Raw genomic sequence first — 24144 nt, 5'->3', positions numbered from 1 at the left:
TAGTTTAGAGTGGGGGGGGCAAGAATGCAGCTGCTGCTGGTACCTGTTTCCTCTGCTCTGTGCCCCTGTCACCACTACCACCTCTATACCCGAGCACCCTCCTCTCCTCTGTGCCCCTGCCTCCTCCATGCCCCCTCTCCTCTGGGCCCATGCCTCCACTACCTCCTCTATATCCCTGCATCCCTCTCTCCTCTGTGCCACTGCCTAATCTATGCCCCCTCTTCTGTGCCCCTGCCCCCACTACCTCCTCTAAACTACTGCACACCCCTTTCCTCTGTGACCCGGCCCCCACTAAATCCTCTTTACCCCTGCACCCCCTCTCCTCTGTGGCCCTGCCCCCACTACCTCTTATATACCCCTGCACCCAACTCTCCTCTGTGCCCTTGATCCCACTACCCCCTCTATACACCTGTACCCCCCTTTCTTCTATGCCCCTGCCTCCTCTATGCCCCCCTCCTCTGTGCCCATGACCCCACTACCTCTTCTATACCCCTGCACCCCCCTCTCCTCAGTCCACTGCCCTCTCCTCTGTGCCCCTGCTTCCTCTATGCCCCCTCTTTTATGTGCACCTGCCCCCATACTACCTTTAAACCCCTGCACCATCCTCTCTATGCCCCTGCCTCCACTAACCCTGCATCCTCTATTCCCCTACCTACTCTATGCTCTATCTCATCTGTGCCCCTGCCTCCACTACCTCCTCTGTGGCCCTGCCCCCTCTATGTCACCTCTACTCTGTGCCCCTACCCCCACTACCTCCAATTTTCCCATGCACCCCCCTCTCCTCTGTGCCTCTGCCTCCTCTATGCCTCCTCTCCTCTGTGCCCCTGTCCCCACTAGCTCCTCATAATCCCTGCATCCCCCTCTCCTCTGTGCCCCTGCTTCTATGACACCTCTCCTCTGTACCCCTGCCCCCCACTACCTCCTCTATACCCCTGCACAATCCTCTCCTCTGTGCTCCTGTCTCCTATATGCCCCCTCTCCTCTGTGCCCCTACCCCCAATACCTCCTCTATAACTCTGCACCCCCTCTCCTCTGTGACCTTGCCCCCACTACCTCTTTTATACCCTGCACCCTCCTCGCCTCTGTGCACCTGCCTCATCTATTGCCCCTCTCCTCTGTGCCCCTGCACCACCTCTCCTCTGTGCCCCTACCTTCTATATGTCCCCTTTCCTCTGTGCCCCTTCCCCTGCTACCTCTTCTATACCCCTGAACTCCCTTCTCCTCTGTGCCCCTGCCTCTGCTATGTCTCCTCTCTGCTGTGCCCCTTCCCCCACTACCTCCTCTCTACACCTGCACCCCCATCTCCTCTGTGCCCAAGCTCCCACTAAACACTGTGTGGGTGGTGGCAGGATCCAGCAGTGATGCGGATCATTGAGAGCGGGCCTGTCAGCCATTCTGCAGACTATAGCAATCGTACCTATTTCAAAAATGGTGCCTCATCGCCGTTTTTTAAAATCAATGATGGCCAGCTCACGATGTCAATGCCATGTCCCCTCAGCTGGCTTATAAAAGGTCAACACGCAAAAGCCCTGGTTGGTTGGCATCTGCCATACGAAGACGTCGGCTGGTGCTGGCCATGCAAAAGAGATGAAAGGCCATCACCCCCTAGGCAAAGATGCCAAAGCCCTGGCATGCTGGCGTCCACCAGGCAAAGATGACAAAGCCCTGGGGGCTACAGCGGCCATGGAAAAGAGCTTAAAGGCCACCAGCCCCAGGTTAAGATGCGGTAAAATAAACCATTACAATATTAAAGTGTATTATGTTTATTTTAATATTTTTTTTACAGGTGCCAGTGGGCCCGTAATGCCCTGCATGCTGGTACTTGTGGTTCTCTAAGTACCAGCATGCAGAGGAGGCTTGCTGGGACCTGTGGTTTACCTGCAAAGAAAAATATATCTTCGAACACCACACTTTACCTAATCAACCTGGCTCCCACCGCCCAAGGGTGCTGGTGATAGCCCTGGGCTATCAGTCCAGGCCTGCAGTGCCCTGGAGAGGGGGACCCCTCTAATGTGGTGGTCCCCAAGGAACCCATGCCTGGGCTGACTAGCGGTCAGGGTTAATGCTTCTGCTGGGGGACCCGGTGGAAGGGTTCCCCTGGCTGTGACATTATTACCCCACTAGAAATAGCTTGATTATGGAAAATACAGGGGACCCCTATGCTTTTTGTCCCCTGGATTTCCAAAAACAAGACCAGGTTGTGCTATATACAGGAGACCCCTACATTTTTTGTCCCCTGTATTTTAACAACTAGGACTGGCTCTAAAAAGCCCGGTGTTGGTTGTGCTAAATTCAGAGGACCCCTATGCTTTTTGTCCCCTGTAATTTCACAACCAGGACTGGCAGTGAAAAGCCAGGGGCTGGTATTGCAATGGGTGGAGGGGAGCCATGTCCTTTTTTTTTTTTTTTTTACACATATAACATTTTTGAAATAGATGCATAGATGCATCTCACTGATACATTCATGCATCTGTGTCTTATTGATTTTGTTTTCTCAGATGCATGCCCAGTGCCAGTGAGCCCTTCTGTCACCCACTGATGCTCCTGTGCACTGCCCAGCTGCTGCTGCCCCGCACACCTGCAGCCTGCCCCCGTAACTGTCTCTCCCTCTGCACCACCAAAACACCTCCTGTGTGCCGGCCTTCCTCCACCTGCGCTAGAGTGCCATTTTGTTGCCCTTCTCCCCTGCAGGTAGCCCAGTTTGCTCCTCCAAACCCTGATAGTTAATAAATAAAAAAAAGCAATGAAATTTCATAGACAAAAAATCTTACGGTTTCACATATCCCATTAAGGCTTCTTAGACTTGATCTGAAAATTTACAAAACCTACTGAATTTCAAACTTAAAAAATCAATGAAATTTTGAGTATTAAGGCTTACGCCTTAATGGACGTGTTCCTTGTGCAATACAGATATGGTATAGCATCACACCCTGTGGTTAACTGCAGATTCATCACTTTCACAGAGTGAAATTGCTGTCACTCACAAAATGGTGAAGCTGCTAATTCACAGAATTGTGTTCTCATTTAAATATACACATGCAGTCTATGCAACTGAGGTCTGAGCAAAAGATAGAGCTGCGCAGATGGGATAAGAGTGGGGTGGATGTGGACATATAGGTGTGGATCGGGGAGGGAAGATTATGCAGCACTGATCAGAAGGAGTGATGCAGATGGGTGGAAAACAGTGGTGCGGATGGGGGGACAAAATTATACAGATGGGTGGAAAACAGTGGTGCGGAAGCAGGGGAGATAGAGTTGCATGGTTTGGGGGGACAGAGCAATGTGGATGGGAAGTAGAGAGTGGCATGGATGCAGGAAGATAGAGTAGCGCAGATAGGTAAATACAGATTGTTGTGGATGAGAGAATACAGACTAGCACAATAGGAGAACACACAACAGTAGGAATTGGGGAAGATAGATTGGTAAGGATGGGTGGGAAGACAGAGTGGTCTGGGTGGGAGGGGAAAGACATAGTAGCACAGTTGGTGGGGACAGAGTGGTGCAGATGGAGAAAGAAAGTGCAGTGTGGCTGGGGGGAAGGCAGTTGTGCAGATGGATGTAAACAGATTGGCACGGATGCAGAAAGACTGGGCAGCACAGCTGGGGAATGATTTATTGGTGCGGATGAGGGGATGCAGACTAGCACAGTTGGGCGACCACAAAGCAGTAGGGATTGGGGAAGATATAGCAGCATGAAGGTATATAGGGGAAGAAAGTGTACCTGCATAGACAGAGTATGATAGTTTTAGCAGTTAGGGAGCTGAATGTATATTTTGAATAAAATGGATGTATGGAGTGAGAAGGATGTTAGAACCCTGTGGGATTGTTGTGGTGACCGAATGGGAAGATTGTAGGCACCGAGTGGGATGAGTGTGTCACATAACTGCTCAGAACTTCTGTGAATTAGCATCTCCACCATTTTGTGAGTGACAGCAATCTCACTCTGTGAGAGTGCTCAATCTGCAGTTAACCACTGGGTGTGATGACATTCCATACCTGTATTGCGCAAGGAACACGTCCATTAAGATGTCAGCCCTGATAATCGGAATTTCATTGCTTTTTTAAGTTTGAGTGGCAGAAATTTAGTAGGTTTTGTGAAATTTCAGATCATGTCTAAGAAGCCTTAATGGGACATGTGAAACTGTAAGATTTTTTGTCTATGGAATATATATTAAGTGTATTGTCCTATTTAAAATATACAATAAGATTAGTGTAATATTTAGCTGTGTTCATCCATTTATGAAAAGTCAGCTATTTTGACAGTTCTTAAATGTCTTAGAAAGATTAAATAGCTCAACTTGTTTTATATAATTATCTTAATATGTATGACTTGTAGCAGAGAGTTATTTTCAACCTCTAGGCATCTATTCTAAGTATTCTAAGTATTATTTTCTTCAAAATCAATAACATCATAACAGTGGATAAAAAGTTTCTTTACATACTAGTTGGGCCCGATTTTACTTTACAGTAGTTAGTTTTCTACATATTTGAAATCACAGAGGTGAGGGAGGAAAATGTGTTACTACACAGGCGAGGGAAGGGACTGTTAAAAGTATTACTGTGGGATGAAGGGAATGTGTTACAACATGGGTGAGGAGGGGAATGTGTTACTACAGGGGCTAGGGAGGGGGCTGTGTTACTAAATGGGTGAGTGGGGGTAATGTGTTACTACAGAGATGAGAGAGGAATGTGTTACTCCAGAGGTGAGGGAGGGGAATAAGTTACTATAGGTGCGTGTGTGTGAGGATAATGTGTTACTACAGGTGTGAGGAAGGGATTGTATTTCTACACAGGAGAGGGGAATGTCAAATGTGTTATTATGTGGTGAAGGAAGGGAATGTGTTACAGCATGGGTGAGGGAGGGAAATGTGTTACTAGAGGTGAGTGAGGATAATGTGTTACTATAGAGGTGAGGAGTGGAATGTGTTATTATAAAGGTGAGGGAGGGTAATGTCTTACACTAACAGTGATGCATTACTATAGAGGTGAAGGATTTATGTATTACTGGAGTGGTGAGATGGAAATGGAAGCAGTAAATATCTAAGGTCTACACGTGTGAAACCGGATGTATTAGCTAGTCATTTCATAATTTTATTGGATAATTGAATGCTTGTAATATAGTGGTAAAAGGCAAGCTGTTCCACAGTGTGTTATATAAAATAATAATATATTGTTCTACTGAACTACAAAGATAAAGACTTTGGGGCTGATGCAGGGTGAATACCAGGCCAGTTGTTGTAAAGTATCTTGCTTGATTTCTCCTTATTATAAAACAAGAATGTACTTATTAAACTAGTAACCAGTTTCTTACCAATCTCCTTTACCCTTTTATTAATTCATAGATTACTTATTATACATATATAATATTAGATGGTGTGCTCACTGATATTTAATGAACATCATAGCCACCACATAAAAGGGAAAATAAATAGTCTTACCATGGTGCACCAAGGAAAAAATTACACACATTACAATTAATATTTTTATTAATATCATTAAATTGATCAAATGGAGAATAAATGTATTTCATAAAAGGCAAAATATTAAAATGAAAAGATTCAAGATTAATGTGAAAAGAAAAGTAAACAGTGTTATTAAAATTTAGGTTAATGTCTGTTTAACATCAAAAGTCATATGATTGTCTAGATTGGTTCATTACAAGATAAATTGAATTCTATTAAAGATATGGGTATTTATTGTTAATTCCAATGACTTAATAAAAGGCTATTACAGTCTATGTGTGCATGCGGCAAAAACATGGGCGTGGTCACTTAAAATGGGGCATGTCAACATGACACACACCCCTTTATCGTCGCTCTGAACATTCCTTTCCATATGCACCTTAACCCCAGTAGTGCTCCTTATACAGTACCCCCAGTAGTGGTCCCCCTTATGCCGGCCCATAGTAGTACCCCTTATAGAGTACCCCCAGTAGTGGTCCCCCTTATGCAGCCCCCCATTAGTTCCCCTTTTTCAGTGCCCCCAGTAGTGGTCCCCCTTATGCAGCGCCTCATTAGTTCCCCTTATTCAGTGCCCCCATTAGTGGTCCCCCTTATGCAGTGCCCCATGTAGTGGCCCCCCTATGAATTGTCCCCAGTAGTGGTCCCCCTTAAATATAGTGCCCCCCCTGGAAGCAGCGCTGGCGGAGATGTGTGTGCAGCGCTGGCGGAGATGTGTGTGCAGCAGCAGCAGCAGCCAATGAGAGTCTGTCTGACCTCATTGGCTGCTGATTCACACACACATCACTGCCTCTCGGCGGTGATGTGTGTGCAGTAGCAGCAGCAGCCAATGAGAGTCATCTGACTCTCATTGGCTGCTGGTTAACACACGCATCGCCGCCACCGCTGGCGGAGATGTGTTTGTTATGCACAGCATGAGCCCGCCTGCCACCCTCCTCCTGGCGCTATTGGGCAAGCACTCAGGGGGAGGGAAGGGGCTCGGCTGTGCAGCACAGGACTGGTGCTGGAAGCCTAGCACCAGTCCTGTGTAAATGTGTAGCACTGACCGCACTCACTGCGGTCAGCGCTACACTGGCTAACTAGGGTGGCCCGGCACCATGGCCGGCGGTGCCCCCCGCGCCGCCGGTCCCATAGCGCCAAGGGCATGTGCCCCACTCACCCTGCCCTAGTTACGCCACTGATATATATATATATATATATATATATATACATATAAATAACCAGGTTCTTGAGAAGCACAATAAACCTTTAAGTGATAATGAGGACAGTGATATTCATTGATTTGTCACTATGGAAATGATCAAATTGTACAAATAAGCAAAAAGCAGTCTGTTTTATTAGTAGATTACAACTGGTAAATCTGAGCTGATAAGTATAAGCAAGTTAATTATTTTCAGTTGCCACTTAAAAGTTGTTAGTATATAAAGCATTCATGAAAAGCCACATAGAAGCACATGCAGAGTCTGTGCAGCAGAACAATTATTGTATCTTTATAGGAGGGAAAACAAGGAGGGAGAGTATAAGTTTTGTCCTCGTGGGGAGTAGATGATTAGTAGTTAAAATCTGTGATGGTAACCCTTTGGTAATCAAGTCAAACTGACCATGCTCCTACAACATTCAGGTTATAATTTATTAGCTGACTGTGCCTTGCTATCCTTGATCGACGGTACCAGCCGTGATAGTAATGGGAAGTTGTAGGTGATAAAAGTTGGTAGGTGGGGCTACATATAGCGCTTTTATTTATATTTCTATATTGTATATTCTATCTAAAAACTAATACTGAGGCTGGATAGTCACATTAACAAGATGTAGTAAGTTTTATGAAATTACTCTTATTCAGGATAAGATCTCATTGATAGTATGCATACTGTAGATCATTAGGTCTACCTATACAGTGTCCCTGCAGTTGTGCTTATTATGCAATACCCCATGTAGTAGTGCCCCTTATGAAGTGCCCCTTATGCAGTGCCCCTTATACAATACCCCTGTAGTTGTGCCCATTATGCAATGCCCCCTGTATTAAAGCCCCTTATGCAGTGCTCCCAGTAGTGCTCCTTATACAGTGCCCCAAAGTAGTGCCCTTTATACAGTGCCCATTATGCAGTGCCCCTTGTAATGCCCCTATACTGTGTCCCCGGTAATGCCACTTATGCTGTGCCTCTAGTAATGCACCACATGCTGTGCCCCCAGAAATGCCCCTTATGCTGTTCCCCAGATAATGCCCCTTATGCTGTGCCCCCTCTGCTGTGCAGTACTTACCTGTCTTCACGCTTGTCAGCGCTCGCTGCTCCAGCATCTGTGCCTGCCGCTGACTGACTCTAACTAGATCCAGCAGGAGCACAGGCTCTTCACCTGTTGGGTGATGTGAGTGATGTCATCACGTCACCCACACACTGCATCACTGGGAATGCTGGCCTCTGAAGCGATCAGAGGTATCTTTAGTCTCTGATCACTTCAGAAACTAGCATTCCCAGTTGCACCAGCTACAGAGGGTGCAGGGGGATGCTTGCTGGGCTGGCTGGCCCCTAAGCTGCCGGGCCCCATAGCAAGCACACCCCCTGCACCCTCTGTAGTTACAACACCGCCACATGTGAAAAAAACTCATATGATCACTGCATGTATATGTGTCATGACCGCATTGTTTACGTGTACACATACACATGCCAACCAAAAAGGGAGGGGGGGCATTCTGAAGTAAACATATATTAGCGGAATAAATCTGAGGAACAGATTGTTCTAGTATAAAACATACTATTTATGAATAAGTATATCAAACTACCAATAAGACTGGTGAGAGTCAATAAAATAAATATGAAATATACAATAAATACAAAGGTAACACCTTGTGAATAAATAACAAACAGATAATCTAAAATCTACTCATTATACGACGACGATTAAGATGAATATAAATCAGCATAATTGATGTACAATTCTAAGTACCTACATACATTAGTAGAATTTGAAAAATAAGTAGGGTATAGACAAATTCCAGATATTTTAATAGATTATATAGGAAAGGTATATCTTGAAACAACCAAACGCGGCCCATAGAGTCCTGTGGTGTCACATCTGGGCACATCGGGCATCAATGCACTGGCGTTACAAGGGGGGTGACACCAAAGTGTTAGTTCCCCCTCAGTGACAGGAGCTGGATGCTGCATAACATGCAGCACTCGGCTCCAAGCAAAGTGAGGGAGCCAGCACTTCACACAGGCTGGTACCCGGGGGCTGCCTGCACCTCTGGCACCATCGGTTTTGCAAAAAATGAGGGGTTCAGGCTGTGAGGCCACACCCCCACACATGAGGCCATACCAACCCATGAAGCCATGCCCCCTTATTTACCGGCATGCGTGGCTGCACCACACAGAATACAGGTTGCCCGCACCAGGTGCAATGTGAGGTAGGGACGCCACTGCATCAATGTCAATATCCAACTCATACAATTGCACTCCTCAAATTTGATTTAGTTCCACAATGTCATTAAGACCATGTGGAACTAATGTGTTGAGTTGAAATATCCAAAATGCTTCTCTTTTACATAGAAGCTGATATCTATCACCTCCTCCCTCAGTAGAATGTATTTGCTCTTTAGCTCTAATCGATAAACAATCAAGTGGATTACTCTGACAGAGATTCATATGTCAAGAAAGGCTATGATTCCTAAACTTGTTAATTATATTCCGTCTATATTTGGCAAATCTTGTATGCAGAGCACACATCATTTTGCCGACATATTGTAATCCACATTTACATTGGATTACATAAATCACAACATAAGTTGATTTGCAGTTAAGAAACTGTCTATAATACATTTCTCTTGTGTGTGAAAAGAAACTTTCTCTGTAATTTTGTTTGTTGAAAATTTGCATGTCAGGCATTTAGTGTTACCCCACTTATAAAACCCTAGGGGTTTCAGTGGCAACCAGGACAGATCAGAAACACTGCATACATTAGTCTTATCTACTCCTTTATTAAATATACTTGGTGCCAATTTTGTTTAACTTTTGGAGCTTTTCTAAAAACTACCTTATTCAATCCATCAATGGTTGAGTTTAATATTTTATCTGATTTTAATATTATCGAATTTTTAGAAATTATTTTCTTAATCGCGTGAGCAGAAGAGTTATTCAGTAATGAAAGGTATGTGTTTATCCACTTGATGTTGTTTTAAACTAAGTGATGGGCTACTCAGTTTATCCTGGAGTAATGATATTCTACCAGTCTTCTCTACTTCATTCAATACTTTATCGTGTAAGGAATGAGGATACCCTTGGCATACAAAAGCCTTGTATAGATCAAAGGATTGTGTCCGAAAAGCTTCAAGTGAGGAACAGTTCCTCTGAAGACAGAGAATCTGAACCTTGGGGATATTATCTTTCCAGGGTATGTAATGACCACTGGAAAAACTAAGTTCCCACAATCCACTTATATAATATGGTGGCCGTTTGAATATGGCCATTTTGTATTTGAAGTGCAATAGCCAGAAATTTAATTGCTTCTGTGCTATGACTGCTCATGAATTTTAAACCAAAAATGTTTCTATTCAAGTATTCTACAAATGTTTTAATCGAGTCACTATCACTATCCCAAACAAAAAATAGGTAATCTATGAATCTGCCATAGAGAACCAGGTGTGCTCTAAATCCGCCACCCCACATGTATTGGTCCTTAAATGTATAGGTTGGCAGAGCTTGTGTCGAACCTGGTTCCCATGGCAGTTCCTCATGTTTGCAAATAAAACTGTGAATGAAATGAAAAATAATTGTGCTCTAAAATAAACCTAATACTATTGAGAATAAAGTCACGTGACATCCATTGCACCTTAGGATCATTACTAAGATAATGGTTAATCACAATTAGTCCTTGTTCATGTGGTATTATTATTATTTATTTATATGGTGCCACAAGTATTCCGTGGCACCTTACAAAGTACATAAACAAAAAGTATGGTGGTCGCTCATATCAGCTTTATGACATAGCACATGTGCTTGTAAAGGGTGGGGTTTACACTGAACCACAGAAAAAAGATTCCCTCCAACTCACTGCAGCAATGTCAACAAAAAATACTTAAATCCTACATGATAATAGAGATTCAGAGGTATTAGTTACATACATTTGCAAATATGTGAATAAGTGCCAGGCCATCGTCAAGGCTCCTCTATGTTGGCGTCCCTAACATTAAGGGGTTCACGTCCGAGAAGCAAGGTACCCAAAAAAATTCCAGCCAAGGACCATCACCAGGGCATCACACGAAAAGGGGAAAAAAGGTGATAGTGAAGTGTAAAGAATAGATGTTTAAAGATAAATCAATAAGTGTTAATGAAATGAGAAAGAATTAAAATGACATAAACAATAAACAAACAATTAGAAAAGTGATAAAAAAATATATATGTGAATTAAATGGTGATGCCCTGAAAAAAGGTCCAACCAGAACAACTACAGGGGCCCCACTCCCAAATGCTCACCACAAAATAATTATTGCTACATAATAGTAGCACCCACTCTGGTTCATATAATTACAAATTAGTGTACTGCATAATAACAACACAGGTATAAACTGAGAGCTGACTCACTTTAATGACATAGCAAATGTATGTAACTATTACCTCTGAATCTCTATTATCATGTAGGATTTAAGTATTTTTTGTTCACATTGCTGCAGTGAGCTGGAGGGAATCTTTTTCTCTGTGGTTCAGAGTAAACCCCGCTCTTTACAAGCACCTGTGCTATGTCATTAAGTCGATATGAGCGACCACCATACTTTTTGTTTGCAGTCTTCAGATGCATGAAGGGAGCCAGCAGTGGGAGCATGTGCTGGTCCTTATAGTGCCATGTGGAGGTTCTGGGGTACCTCCAAGGTGAGTCAGAACAGGATTTAGGATATAGTCCATACACCCAGTAATGTGAGAGGTATCTCTAGAGGCATAAGAAGAGTTGCTATAGGCAAACCCTGCTCACTGTAAGCATGATGCATTCAGTATATAATTCTGACATCTAATACATGGAGTACACTTTAGGCAGGGCCGGATTTCCTGCTATCCATCCTAGGCACTCGCCTAGGGCCCGGTGGGACCCAAGGGCCCCGTGGATGGGCCCCTTAGCCTGAAGAAATCCCCCGATCACAGCGCTCCCAGAGGAGCACTGCGCGAGTACCTTGTGATGTCATGATGTCAAGGGGTCCCGCCTCCACTCCCAGAGAGTCCAGCAAGGCTGGCGGGATCCTGTGTATATGTGGCCTCCACCTGTGCGCGGCATGAGGGAAGGGTGTACTAGTATGCACCCTGCACAGGGTAACTCACCGGGACCCACCGCCTTGTCCCTCCCAGCTGATCCATCCTCATCCAGCTAGCGCATGGAGTGCTGCACCATCAATCTGTATTTGTGAGTGACATGTATGGGCACCCTGCCACTTAGATGTTCATTCAGGAGAGCTGGACCACACGACTATGTATATAAATACATATATATGTGTATGCATATGTATATAGATATATATGCATATGTATATATATATATATATATATAATGTGCATCTATCTCATTGGGAATAATTATATATATATATATATATATTTTATTTTTTTTATCTAGTGACATTGTAAAACTGTATATATCCAGTAGGTGTCACTAGGTCAAGATTTGACCTAGTGACACCTACTGGATGTATGCACAGTTTGTACAATGTCAATAGATTATATATATATATATATATATATATATATGAGGTTTGTTCAAAAAGTAATGCCTAAATGCTCATACCTCTGAAATAATATGCAACATTTATTTGAAACTTTGTCTGTTTGTACTTTAATATGTCTGCTAACTATATATGTAGTTTTGTTTAGGTAGTCCAAGAGATACCATGGAATCCAATATTAAACAAAGAGCCATAATTGAATTTATGGAAAAATAAGGCTGCAGTGCTACAGAAATCCACAGAAGACTGAAAAAAGTGTATGGTGAGCGTACAATTGACTATAGCAATGTCAGAAGGTGGATGAAGTGTTTTCAATTGGGAGAATCGTCCGTGTGTGACAAACCTCATGGTGGCAGACTATCAACTACGGTGACAGCAGAAAACCGACACAAAGTCGATGCCATGATTCAGAAAGACCATTGTGTGATCATCAGAGATATCAGTGATGACCTGGAATGTAGCCATGGCACTGTAGAAACACTAATCGATGATTTGGGATATCGTAAAGTGTGTGCTAAATGGGTTCCAAAGCAATTAACCAGGGATCATAAGGCCCAGAGGGTGGAAGTGTGCAATGCCCTTTTGACCAACTTTGAAGCCAACTCTGAAATGTTTTTGGAAAATGTCATTACAGGAGATGAGACCTGGGTATTCCTTTATGACTCAGAAACAAAGGCCCAATTAAAGCAATGGAAACACCCAAGTTCACCTAGGCCAAAAAAGTTTAAATCACAGCGATCCGTAAACAAAGTCATGGCCACATTCTTCTGGGATTGCCGAGGTGTTATTTTCATTGATTACTTGGAACAAAACCAATCAATCAACAGTGATTGATACATTATTACACTTAAGAAGCTGAAAAAAGGTCATCAATGTCAGACCTCACACTTCGATGGCAACATCTGCGGCCATTGTCAAAATGGGGTGGGCAATAATGCCACATCCACCATACAGTCCTGATTTGGCCCCTTCTGACTTTCATCTGTTTGGCCCTCTCAAATACTGTCTACGGGGTCAACATATTGAAGACATAAAGGTTGTTAAAAATGCAGTATGTTCCTGGGTCAAACACCAACCACTGGCATTTTTCCAAAGTGAATTCACAGCTTGGGTTGAGAGGTGGAGAAAATGTTTGAGGGCAGATGGTGAATTTTTTTAGTAGAGTCATTCTGTTACTAAGACTTCAAAGTATTTTACTGCAAATTTTCAAATCTGTATCTATAATAAAATTCGAGTTGTGAGTATTTAGGCATTACTTTTTGAACAACCCTCGTATGTATATACACACAAATATATACATATATATATATATATATATATATATATATACGAAATGGATCATTCCCATTTATATATATATATATATATATATATATATATAAATATATATATATATATATATACAGTCAGGTCCATAAATATTGGGACATTGACAGAATTTTCAGATTTTGGCTTCTATTCACCACCACAATGGTTTTGAAATGAAACAAACAAGATGTTCTTTAACTGCAGACTTTCAGATTTAATTTGAGGGTAATTACATCCAAATTGGGTGAATGGTGTAGGAATTACAACAGTTTCAATATGTGCCTCCCACTTTTTAAGGGGCCAAAAGTAATGGGACTATCAACTCAAAAGCTATTTCATGGACAGGCATGGGCTATTCCCTCGTTATTTCATTATCAATTAAGCAGGTAAAAGGTCTGGATTTGATTCTAGGTGTGACATTTACATTTGGAATCAGTTGCTGTCAACTCTCAATATGAGATCCAAAGAGCTATCACTATCAGTGAAGCAAGCCATCATTAGGCTGACAAATCAAAACAAACCCATCAGAGAGATAGCAAAAACATTAGGTGTGGCCAAATAAACTGTTTGGAACATTCTTAAAAAGAAAGAACGCACCGGAGAGCTCAGCAACACCAAAACACCCGGAAGACCACGGAAAACAACTGTGGTGGATGACAAAAGAATTATTTCCCTGGTGAAGAAAAACCCCTTCACAACAGTTGGCCAAATCAAGAACACTCTACAGGAGGTAGATGTATATGTGTCAAAGTCAACAATCAAGATTAGACTTCACAAGAGTGAATATAGAGGGTTCACCACAAGATGCAAACCATTGGTGAGCCACAAAAACAGGAAGACCAGATAAGAGTTTGCCAAACAACATCTAAAAAAGCCATTACAGTTCTGGAACAACATCCTATGGACAGATGAGACAAACATCAACTTGTACCAGAGTGATGGGAAGAGAAGAGAAGGAAAGGAACTGCTCATGATCCAAAACATACCACCTCATCAGTGAAGCATGGTGGTGGTAGTGTCATGGCGTGGGCATGTATGGCTGCCAATGGAACTGGTTCCCTTGTATTTATTGATGATGTGACTGCTGACAAAAGCAGCAGAATGAATTCTGAAGTGTTTTGGGCAATATTATATGCTCATATTCAGTCAAATGCTTCAGAACTCATTGGACGGCACTTCACAGTGCAGGTGGACAATGACCCAAAGCATACTGCAAAAGCAACCAAAGAGTTTTTTAAGGCTAAAAAGTGGAATGTTATGCAATGGCCAAGTCAATCCCCTGACCTGAATCCGATTGAGCATGCATTTCACTTGATGAAGACAAAACTGAAGGGAAAATTCCCCAAGAACAAGCAGGAACTGAAGACATTTGCAGTAGAGGCCTGGCAGAGCATCACCAGGGATGAAACCCAGCATCTGGTTATGTCTATGCGTTCCAGACTTCAGGCTGTAATTGCCTGTAAAGGATTTGCAACAAAGTATTAAAAAGTGAAAGTTAGATTTAGGATTGTTTAGTTTGTCCCATTACTTTTGGCCCCTTAAAAAGTGGGAGGCACATATAGAAACTGTTATAATTCCTACACCATTCACCCAATTTGGATGTAATTACCCTCAAATTAAATCTGAGAGTCTGCAGTTAAAGCACATCATGTTTGTTTCATTTCAAAGCCATTGTGGTGGTGAATAGAGGCCAAAATATGAAAATCCTGTCAATGTCCCAATATTTATGAACCTTACTGTATATATATATATATACAAATGCACATATCATATATGCATATTATTTTTGCACTGTGTTTTCATTTTCCATTTTAATGTTTTGATGCCCGTAATGTTTAAAACTTTAAAAAGTGAAAATAAGGAGGAAAAACAAAAACATAAAAAATGATGGAAAGGCATGAATCAGGAACTCAATATAGTGCTATGGATCGTTTGAGGGAGGGGACCTCAAACTAGTATCTTGCCTAGGGCACCATGAGGTCTAAATCCAGCTCTGACTTTAGGTCTGACATCTGAGGATGATAGTGTCAGGGTCTGTGTTAGCAGCTTTTCACAGAAGTCACAGGTATGTATTTGCCGTTCGGACACTCGCTCAATTATACAAGTCACGTCCATTTAAAAGAGTGGCGTTGCTCTTTGGCTGCCAGTCACTGGGACTCCTGTTTGCATGAGCATCAGAATGTTTGTGGTCTTAATAATATCAGGATGACTTATAAGCTTAATTTTTTGTCCTTCAGATATAACTGCCCATCTAAGTGCTTTAGTGAAAAATAGAAGAGTTACCAGAGGAGCCTGATCCTAGGCTAATATTTGGTTGGATAGATTCTAAGTTAGGGCTGCTTGTATCTGATTTTGAGGAAAAATAGGAAAACTCTCTGTAACTTCCATTTGTGCTTGTATAAAACTCTAAGACAAAGCATTGACTTTCATATTTTTTAATCCAGCTTTGCAAGTAATCACAAATTTAAATCTAGAAAAGAATTGCTAGGTGGCTGACTACACTTGAGTGAATCGAAAGCTGCCAGAGCTTCGGTGAATCATATGGCTGTGTTGGCTCTCTCTTTGTGAAAAAATATACCTAATAAAAGAGACCTTCAAATTTTCAATTTTTCAATTTAGTGTACAAATGTTTCTCTTTCAGCTTTTGAAGAACTATCTTGATATCCTTGAAAGATAAAGAGATGACAATTACATAGAAAAAGATATAGGGCTTTGGTTGGGCATTACAGGGACCAGGAAAATATGAGGATGCTGTTTAAATAAACCACCACAGACATGCCCAGGGAAATCCCTTGGTACCTCCTTAATTAGATCCAAGAAAACTGCTGGGGCTAACAAAGGCCAAATGGCATTACAGTGTCTGTAATCAATTCTGTTTTCCAGGCATCAGTTTCCCTAATCCTAACAATATTATAGTCTCTATGGAAATCAGCCTTAGAGAAGAAAAAAAACCCTTTAATTGGTTGCACAGTTTGGAGACCGGCATGTAGTAGGCATTTATTTTTAATTTGTTTAAGACATCTATAATCTATGAAGCATAAAAATTAATCCAAAACTCCTATGTGAGGGTAAAATATTGGTTGCTCTTCTCTGACTAAGCACTAATTAATACCCCAGTCTTAACTAGGGGTGAGCGGGTTCGGATTTCTGAAATCCGAACCCCCCCGAGCCCCCCCGATCCGAGTCCGATCCGAGTCAGGCTCGACTTTTCCCGCCTGACTCGGAACTGAAATCGAGGCAAAACGTCATCATCCCGCCTTCCGAGTCTCGCGGGTTTTGGATCCTATATAAGGTACCCGCATCGGCGCCATTTTCTCACTCGGCTGTGGACAGTGAAGAGGGAGGGTGGGAGTTAGGGCTGGCTGGGCTGTGTAGTGTAGTGTAGTGTAGTGCTGCTGTTGTCCACTACTTCAAAGTCCATAGGGGCTGGCTGTGTTGTGCTGTGCTGCTGTTGTTAATAGGGGCTGTGTCCACTACTTCAAAGTCCATAGGGGCTGGCTGGACTGTGTTGTGCGGTCAGTTCTCCATAGGGGCTGTGTCCACTCCAAAGTCCTGTGCAGTGTCCCAGTCCTAAAGGGGTGCTGTAGTGTTGTCCAGGGGGTGCTCTGTCCATCAGGGGTGCTCCCCCAAGTGCTAAAAAAATAATATATTTTCAGTGTTTGTGAATTGTGTGCGCAGTAGCCGCACGTGCATCAACAAAGTAGTGCCAAGCGTGCGCCTGTGTCATAAAGAAAGGGCCGGCTGGCTTGACCGTTAAAGGGTGCTGTAACCCCCAAAGTACACTCCAGTCCAAACCAAAAAAAAAAATATTTTCTGTGTTTGTGAATTGTGTGCGCAGTAGCCGCACGTGCATCAACAAAGTAGTGCCAAGCGTGCGCCTGTGTCATAAGTAAAGGGCCAGCTGGCTTGACCGTTAAAGGGTGCTGTAACCCCCAAAGTACACTCCAGTCCAAACCAAAAAAAAAATTATTTTCTGCGTTTGTGAATTGTGTGCGCAGTAGCCGCACGTGCATCAACAAAGTAGTGCCAAGCGTGCACCTGTGTCATAAGTAAAGGGCCGGCTGGCTTGACCGTTAAAGGGTGCTGTAACCCCCAAAGTACACTCCAGTCCAAACCAAAAAAAAAAATTATTTTCTGTGTTTGTGAATTGTGTGCGCAGTAGCCGCACGTGCATCAACAAAGTAGTGCCAAGCGTGCGCCTGTGTCATAAGTAAAGGGCCGGCTGGCTTGACTGTTAAAGGGTGCTGTAACCCCCAAAGTACACTCCAGTCCAAACCAAAAAAAAATTTTTTTTCTGTGTTTGTGAATTGTGTGCGCAGTAGCCGCACGTGCATCAACAAAGTAGTGCCAAGCGTGCGCCTGTGTCTTAAGTAAAGGGCCGGCTGGCTTGACTGTTAAAGGGTGCTGTAACCCCCAAAGTACACTCCAGTCCAAAACAAAAAAAAAATAATTTTCTGTGTTTGTGAATTGTGTGCGCAGTAGCCGCACGTGCATCAACAAAGTAGTGCCAAGCGTGCGCCTGTGTCATAAGTAAAGGGCCGGCTGGCTTGACCATTAAAGGGTGCTGTAACCCCCAAAGTACACTCCAGTCCAAACCAAAAAAAAAATAATTTTCTGTGTTTGTGAATTGTGTGCGCAGTAGCCGCACGTGCATCAACAAAGTAGTGCCAAGCGTGCGCCTGTGTCATAAGTAAAGCGCCGGCTGGCTTGACCGTTAAAGGGTGCTGTAACCCCCAAAGTACACTCCAGTCCAAACCAAAAAAAAATTTTTTTCTGTGTTTGTGAATTGTGTGCGCAGTAGCCGCACGTGCATCAACAAAGTAGTGCCAAGCGTGCGCCTGTGTCATAAGTAAAGTGCCAGCTGGCTTGACCGTTAAAGGGTGCTGTAACCCCCAAAGTACACTCCAGTCCAAACCAAAAAAAAAATTATTTTCTGCGTTTGTGAATTGTGTGCGCAGTAGCCGCACGTGCATCAACAAAGGAGCAGCGCCAATCGTGCGCCTGTGTCCCATAAGTAAAGAGCCGGCTGGCTCATTTCTTAATGGCTGGTGTAACCCACAAAGTGCACTTCTCTCCAGCAAAAATAAAAAAATATTTTCTGTGTTTAGCCGCACGTATATATAAAATCGATATAACATAAATGGAGGACCAAACTTTCTCCGATAAAAATAAAATAGAGAAAGATCAAGAACCACTTCCTCCTAGTGCTGAAGCTGCTGCCACTAGTCATGACATAGACGATAACATGCCATCAACGTCGTATGCCAAGGCCGATGCCCAATGTCATAATAGAGGGCACATACAATCCCAAATGACAAAGTTCAGGAAAATGACCTTGAAAAAAACATTTAAATCAGCTGAAGAGAAACGTAAACTTGCCAATATGCCATTTACGACACGGAGTGGCAAGGATCGGCTAAGGTCGATCCCTAGTATGTTCATGACTAGTGGTTCAGCTTCACATGACGATGGAAGCCCTCCTCCCACTAAAAAAATCAAAAGAGTTAAGCTGGCAAAAGCACAGTGAAGAACTGTGCTTTCTAAGAAGATATCACAAATCCCCAAGGAGAGTCCAAGTGTGGTGGTGGTTGCGATGCCTGACCTTCCCAGCACTGGATGGGAAGAGGTGGCTCTTTCCACCATTTGCACGCCCCCTGCAAGTGCTGAAAGGAGCACCCACAGTCCACTTGCTGATATGCAAATTGAAGATGTCACTGTTGAAGTACAACAGGATGAGGATACTGGTGTAGCTGGCGCTGAGGAGGAAGTTGGCGAGGAGGATTCTGATGGTGATGTGGTTTGTTTAAATCAGGCTCTGGGGGAGACAGTTGTTGTCCGTGGGATGAAAAAGCCCATCACGGTCATGCCTGGGCAGAAGACCAAACTTTCCACCTCTTTGGTCTGGCAATATTTCTATCCAAATCCGGACAACAACTGTCTTGCCATATGTACCATATGTAAAGGTGAAATAAGTAGGGGTAGGGACATCAACCACCTAGGAACATCCTCCCTTATACGGCACCTGCAGCGGGTTCTTAAAAAGTTACTGTCAAGTTCAGAAACTTTGGCTAAGACCGTAAGCAGTCCAGGGACACCTAAATCCCGTTGTCCTGTTGTATCCAAGCGCCTGCAAACCACACCGTCAACTCCCTCCTCGTCAATTTCCTCCTTAGTCAGGATCAGAAGTAGTCCTGCAGGCCATGTCACTGGCATGACTGACTCTCCTATCCGGGATTCCTCCGGAGGATCCTGCATTGCTACGCCTACTGCTGCCGCTGCTGCTGTTGCTGCTGCTGGGAGTCGTTCATCATCCCAGAGAGGAAGTAGGAACACCACTACTTTTACTAAACAATTGACCCTCCAACAGTCCTTAGCGAGGAGGATGAAGTACGACAGCAGTCATCCTGAAGCAAAACATATAACTGAGGCCTTGACTGCTATGTTGGTGTTAGATGTGCGACCGGTATCCGCCATTAGTGCAGTGGGATTTAGACAATTGATGGAGGTAGTGTGTCCCCGGTTCCAAATCCCGTCTAGATTCCACTTCACTAGACAGGCGATACCGAGACTGTACAGAAACGTCAGAAAAAGTGTCCTCAGTGTCCTGAAAAATGCCGTTGTACACAATGTCCACTTAACCACGGACATGTGGACAAGTGGAACAGGGCAGACTAAGGACTATATGACTGTGACAGCCCACTGGGTAGATGTATCACCTTACGCAGCAACAGCAGCAGCGTCACCAGTAGCAGCATCTTAGAAACGCCAGCTCGTTCCAAGGCAGGCTACGCTGTGTATCACCGGTTTCAGTAAGAGGCACACCGCCGACAAACTCTTAGAGAAACTGAGGGAAATCATCGCCCAGTGGCTTACCCCACTTAGACTCTCCTGGGGATTTGTGATATCTGACAACGCCACCAATATTGTGCGGGCATTACATCTGGGCAAATTCCAGCATGTCCCATGTTTTGCTCACACAATAAACTTGGTGGTGCAGAATTTTCTGAAAAGTGACAGGGGCGTGCAGGAGACGCTTTGGGTGGCCCGAAAAATTTCTGGCCACTTTCGCCATTCAGCGACTGCGTGCCGAAGACTGGAGCGCCAGCAAACACTCTTGAACCTGCCCCGCCATCACCTGAAGCAAGAGGTTGTGACGCGGTGGAACTCAACCCTCTATATGCTTCAGAGGATGGAGGAGCAGCAAAAGGCCATACAAGCCTATACATCCACCTATGACATAGGCAAAGGAGGGGGTATGCACCTGACTCAAGCACAGTGGAGAATGATTTCCGTGTTGTGCAAGGTTCTCCAGCCCTTCGAACTTGCCACACGTGAAGTCAGTTCAGACACTGCCAGCTTGAGTCAGGTCATTCCCCTCATCAGGCTTTTGCAGAAGCAGCTGGAGAAAGTGAAGGAGGAGCTAAGATGGAGCGATTCCGCTCGGCATGTGGGACTTGTGGATGAAGCCCTTCATTCGCTTTGCCAGGATTCCAGGGTGGTCAATCTGTTGAAATCAGACCACTACATTTTGGCCTCCGTGCTCGATCCTAGGTTTAAAGCCTATGTGGTGTCTCTCTTTCCGGCCAACACAAGCCTGCAGAGGTGCAAAGACCTGCTGGTGAACACACTGTCAGCTGAAGCGGAACGTGACACGTCAACAGCTCCTTCTTCATTTTCTCCCGCAACTGGGGCTGCCAGGAAAAAACTTAGGTATCCTAAGCAACCCGCTGGCGGTGATGCAGGGCAGGCAGGACCAAGTTTGGACATCTGGTCCGGACTGAAGGACCTGGCAACAATTTCTGACTAGTCTACTGTCACTGCATATGATACTGTCACCATTGACAGAATGGTGGAGGATTACATCGGTGACAGCATCCAAGTAGGCATGTCAGACAGTCCATACCTGTACTGGCAGGAAAAAGAGGCAATTTGGAGGCCCCTGTTCAAACTGGCTCTATTTTACCTGAGTTGCCCCCCCTCCAGTGTGTACTCCGAAAGAGTGTTTAGTGCAGCCGGGAACCTTGTCAGCAAAAGGCGTAGGAGGTTGCTTCCACAGAATGTGGAGAAGATGATGTTCATCAAAATGAATTATCAGTTCTTCCAGGGAGACCAACCTCCAGAACGTACAGAGGGACCTGTGGTGGTGGATTCAAGTGGGGACGAGTTAATACTTTGTGAGGATGAGGATGTACACACTGAAGAGGGTGAGGAATCGGTGGATGAGGAGGATGAGGATGACATCTTGCCTCCGTAGAGCCAGTTTGTGCAGGGACAGATTTATTGCCAGCTTGTTTTGTGGGGGCCCAAACGAACCAATCATTTCAGCCACAGTTGTGTGGCAGACCCTGGCGCTGAAATGATTGGTTTGATAAAGTGTGCATGTCCTGTTTATACAACATAAGGGTGGGTGGGAGGGCCCAAGGACGATTCCATCTTGCACCTCTTTTTTTTCTTTGCATTATGTACAGTTTGGGGCCTAGTTTTTCAAACTGCCATCCTGTCTGCCACTGCAGTATCACGCCTAGATGGGTCACGTGTTTGTGCCGCCCACTCGTGTCGCTTAGCATAGTCATCCAGCTACCTCGGTGCAACCTTTTGGACATAAAAACACTATTGTGAGGTGTGAGGTGTTCAGAATAGACTGGAAATGAGTGGAAATTAAGGTTATTGAGGTTAATAATAGCATAGGAGCAGAAAAACCTACAAATTCTGTGATTTTAGCTGTTTTTATGCTTTTTTTAAAAAAAATACAGATCCAAAACACAAAACCCAGAACCCAAAACACGGAACGGTGGTTTTGGCAAAACCAATCCAGATCCAAAACACGAAGAAAGATCCAGATCCAAAACCAAAACACAAAACACGAAAAGTGTCCGGTGCACACCCCTAGTCTTAACAATAGCAACAGAGGATGGTAGTGTATCAAAAATGAATATACAGTAAACACTCCATATATACTCCCTTATCAACAAGGTAAACTCTGGTGTTTTACAACCAGGTGCCCCAGAGAAAAACATCCATCAAGACCTTAAACAGTAATAGTGTAATGAGTAGGACTGATACCTAAAAAATTACCTACTGCTTCACTCTCTACAAGGACATAGAGATTAAGAACACACCAGATATATAACATCCAATTTTACCCATGTCATTGTGCAAAAGCCCAGTGCTACTCAGGATTGGGCCTGGTTCTCTACGAGGTCATATAATTAAAATAATATGTAACAGTAAGTACTATAACTAAATACTGAATTAAGACTGTCATAAAGATAAAGAGATACAATTACATCGGAAAAGATATAGGGCTTTGGTTGGACATTACAGAATATTTCTCTAATGACGCTGACTCAGTAATACATTTCATGTTATAGTTTGTGATTGCCCTTAAGTCATTAAATTTGTCCTTGGTTTGTCTTTCAGGCTTCTGTGTCTATAATGTGTACAGCCGTACTGCTCAGTGTCCTGATTTCTTCCCGACTCTGAAGCTGGTTCCATTAAGAAGATTTCAGTCTCATCACCAATCTGTATGACCTTACGATAAAAGAACAAATAATAGAACATAACCAAGAACACACATTTAATGCCTCAAAATCCAAAATCTTGTTAAAAAGACACTGCTGTATATGGAGCAATGGAATTATAGGGAGTGATGGAAGATGCATTATTACCTGCTTATACTAATACTTGGTGCAAATTCCATTTGCTTACAGTATGTTGCTTTTGTACATTTGGAACTATTATTTTACCAATTGTCCAATAGTGACGGGCAACTATGCAATCATTCTGATCATTGGAACTGTAAGCTGTATAATAAAAGCTACACATTTTTTCAGTCCTTGGTAAAAATTGTATTTGTGAGTTTTGATTTTAATATCACTATAAGTATCTTTCATATTTTCAAAATAATACTGCATGGTAAAATTCCAAGTCTTACAAATAATACTCAGAGTAATGAGAAAATGTTCCATAGACTGAACACCACCCCATGATGAAGATTGAGAGCACTAAAGAACAGGTTGGGATATGGGCTTAACTATGGCTCATTTTGCCTGTCACATCTTCTTCCACCTCTGCATGTGCAGCACATTGAGAGATGGGGTTTTACATTTTACATTACTACTGCAAAATGATTGCAGGGGTCCTGTGATATAATGTAAACCCCCTAATTTCTGCACAGTGTTCACAGAATCCAGTTTGGGCAACATGCACAAATGACAGGCCAGGAAATAATCAGTATTTCAGCCTCTAACATTGAATCCAAGGACTGGTGGAGGTCCAGTACATGTCTGCCATGTGTGTGGTATGGTCACCTGTGGTTACCGGTTCTCCATCAATTCTCTCTTAAAATACGGCTGGGTTTAACCTTTTTAATAGCTTACCTATAGTTTGCTTGTGTTACTTCTGTCTAGCTGTTAACACATCATTTGGAGTGTGCTTAGACATAGTGCAATATGGAAGCGTTAAATGGGCCTCATCGATTTGGCTGGGTCTAAAAACTAAATACCACTGACCATAGTCCTTAGATCAGGAGCAGCCCTGTAAAAAGTTTTTTTTAATAAAAAAAATGGTATGTCCCTTTCCCAAATCCTCAACCAGTCCCAGCATATTGTAGTAAAATCCAGTCCCAGACTGGTCAGTGCAGGACTCATTGGATGTTTGGAAATATAACATGCACCC

At 43.5% G+C, this 24144-nt stretch overlaps 1 protein-coding gene across 1 annotated transcript in view; it reads left to right on the top strand.

Annotated features, from left to right (window-relative positions):
• LOC148540749 (putative defense protein Hdd11-like) overlaps positions 1-23300 on the top strand; it is an 88789-nt gene extending 65489 nt beyond the window's left edge. Inside the window, exon 7 of the mRNA XM_088481964.1 lies at positions 22888-23300. Coding sequence (XP_088338090.1) covers positions 22888-22950 — 63 coding nt within the window. The 3' untranslated portion in view covers positions 22951-23300. The remainder of the gene's footprint in view (positions 1-22887) is intronic.
• Positions 23301-24144: the final 844 nt, after the last annotated feature.

The sequence above is a fragment of the Taudactylus pleione genome, unplaced genomic scaffold (assembly GCF_031769625.1).
Source record: "Taudactylus pleione unplaced genomic scaffold, aTauple2 ptg000017l, whole genome shotgun sequence".
Classification (NCBI taxonomy): domain Eukaryota; kingdom Metazoa; phylum Chordata; class Amphibia; order Anura; family Myobatrachidae; genus Taudactylus; species Taudactylus pleione.
Note: the sequence above shows the minus strand (reverse complement) of the source record. Positions and strands in the feature narration are given on the sequence as shown.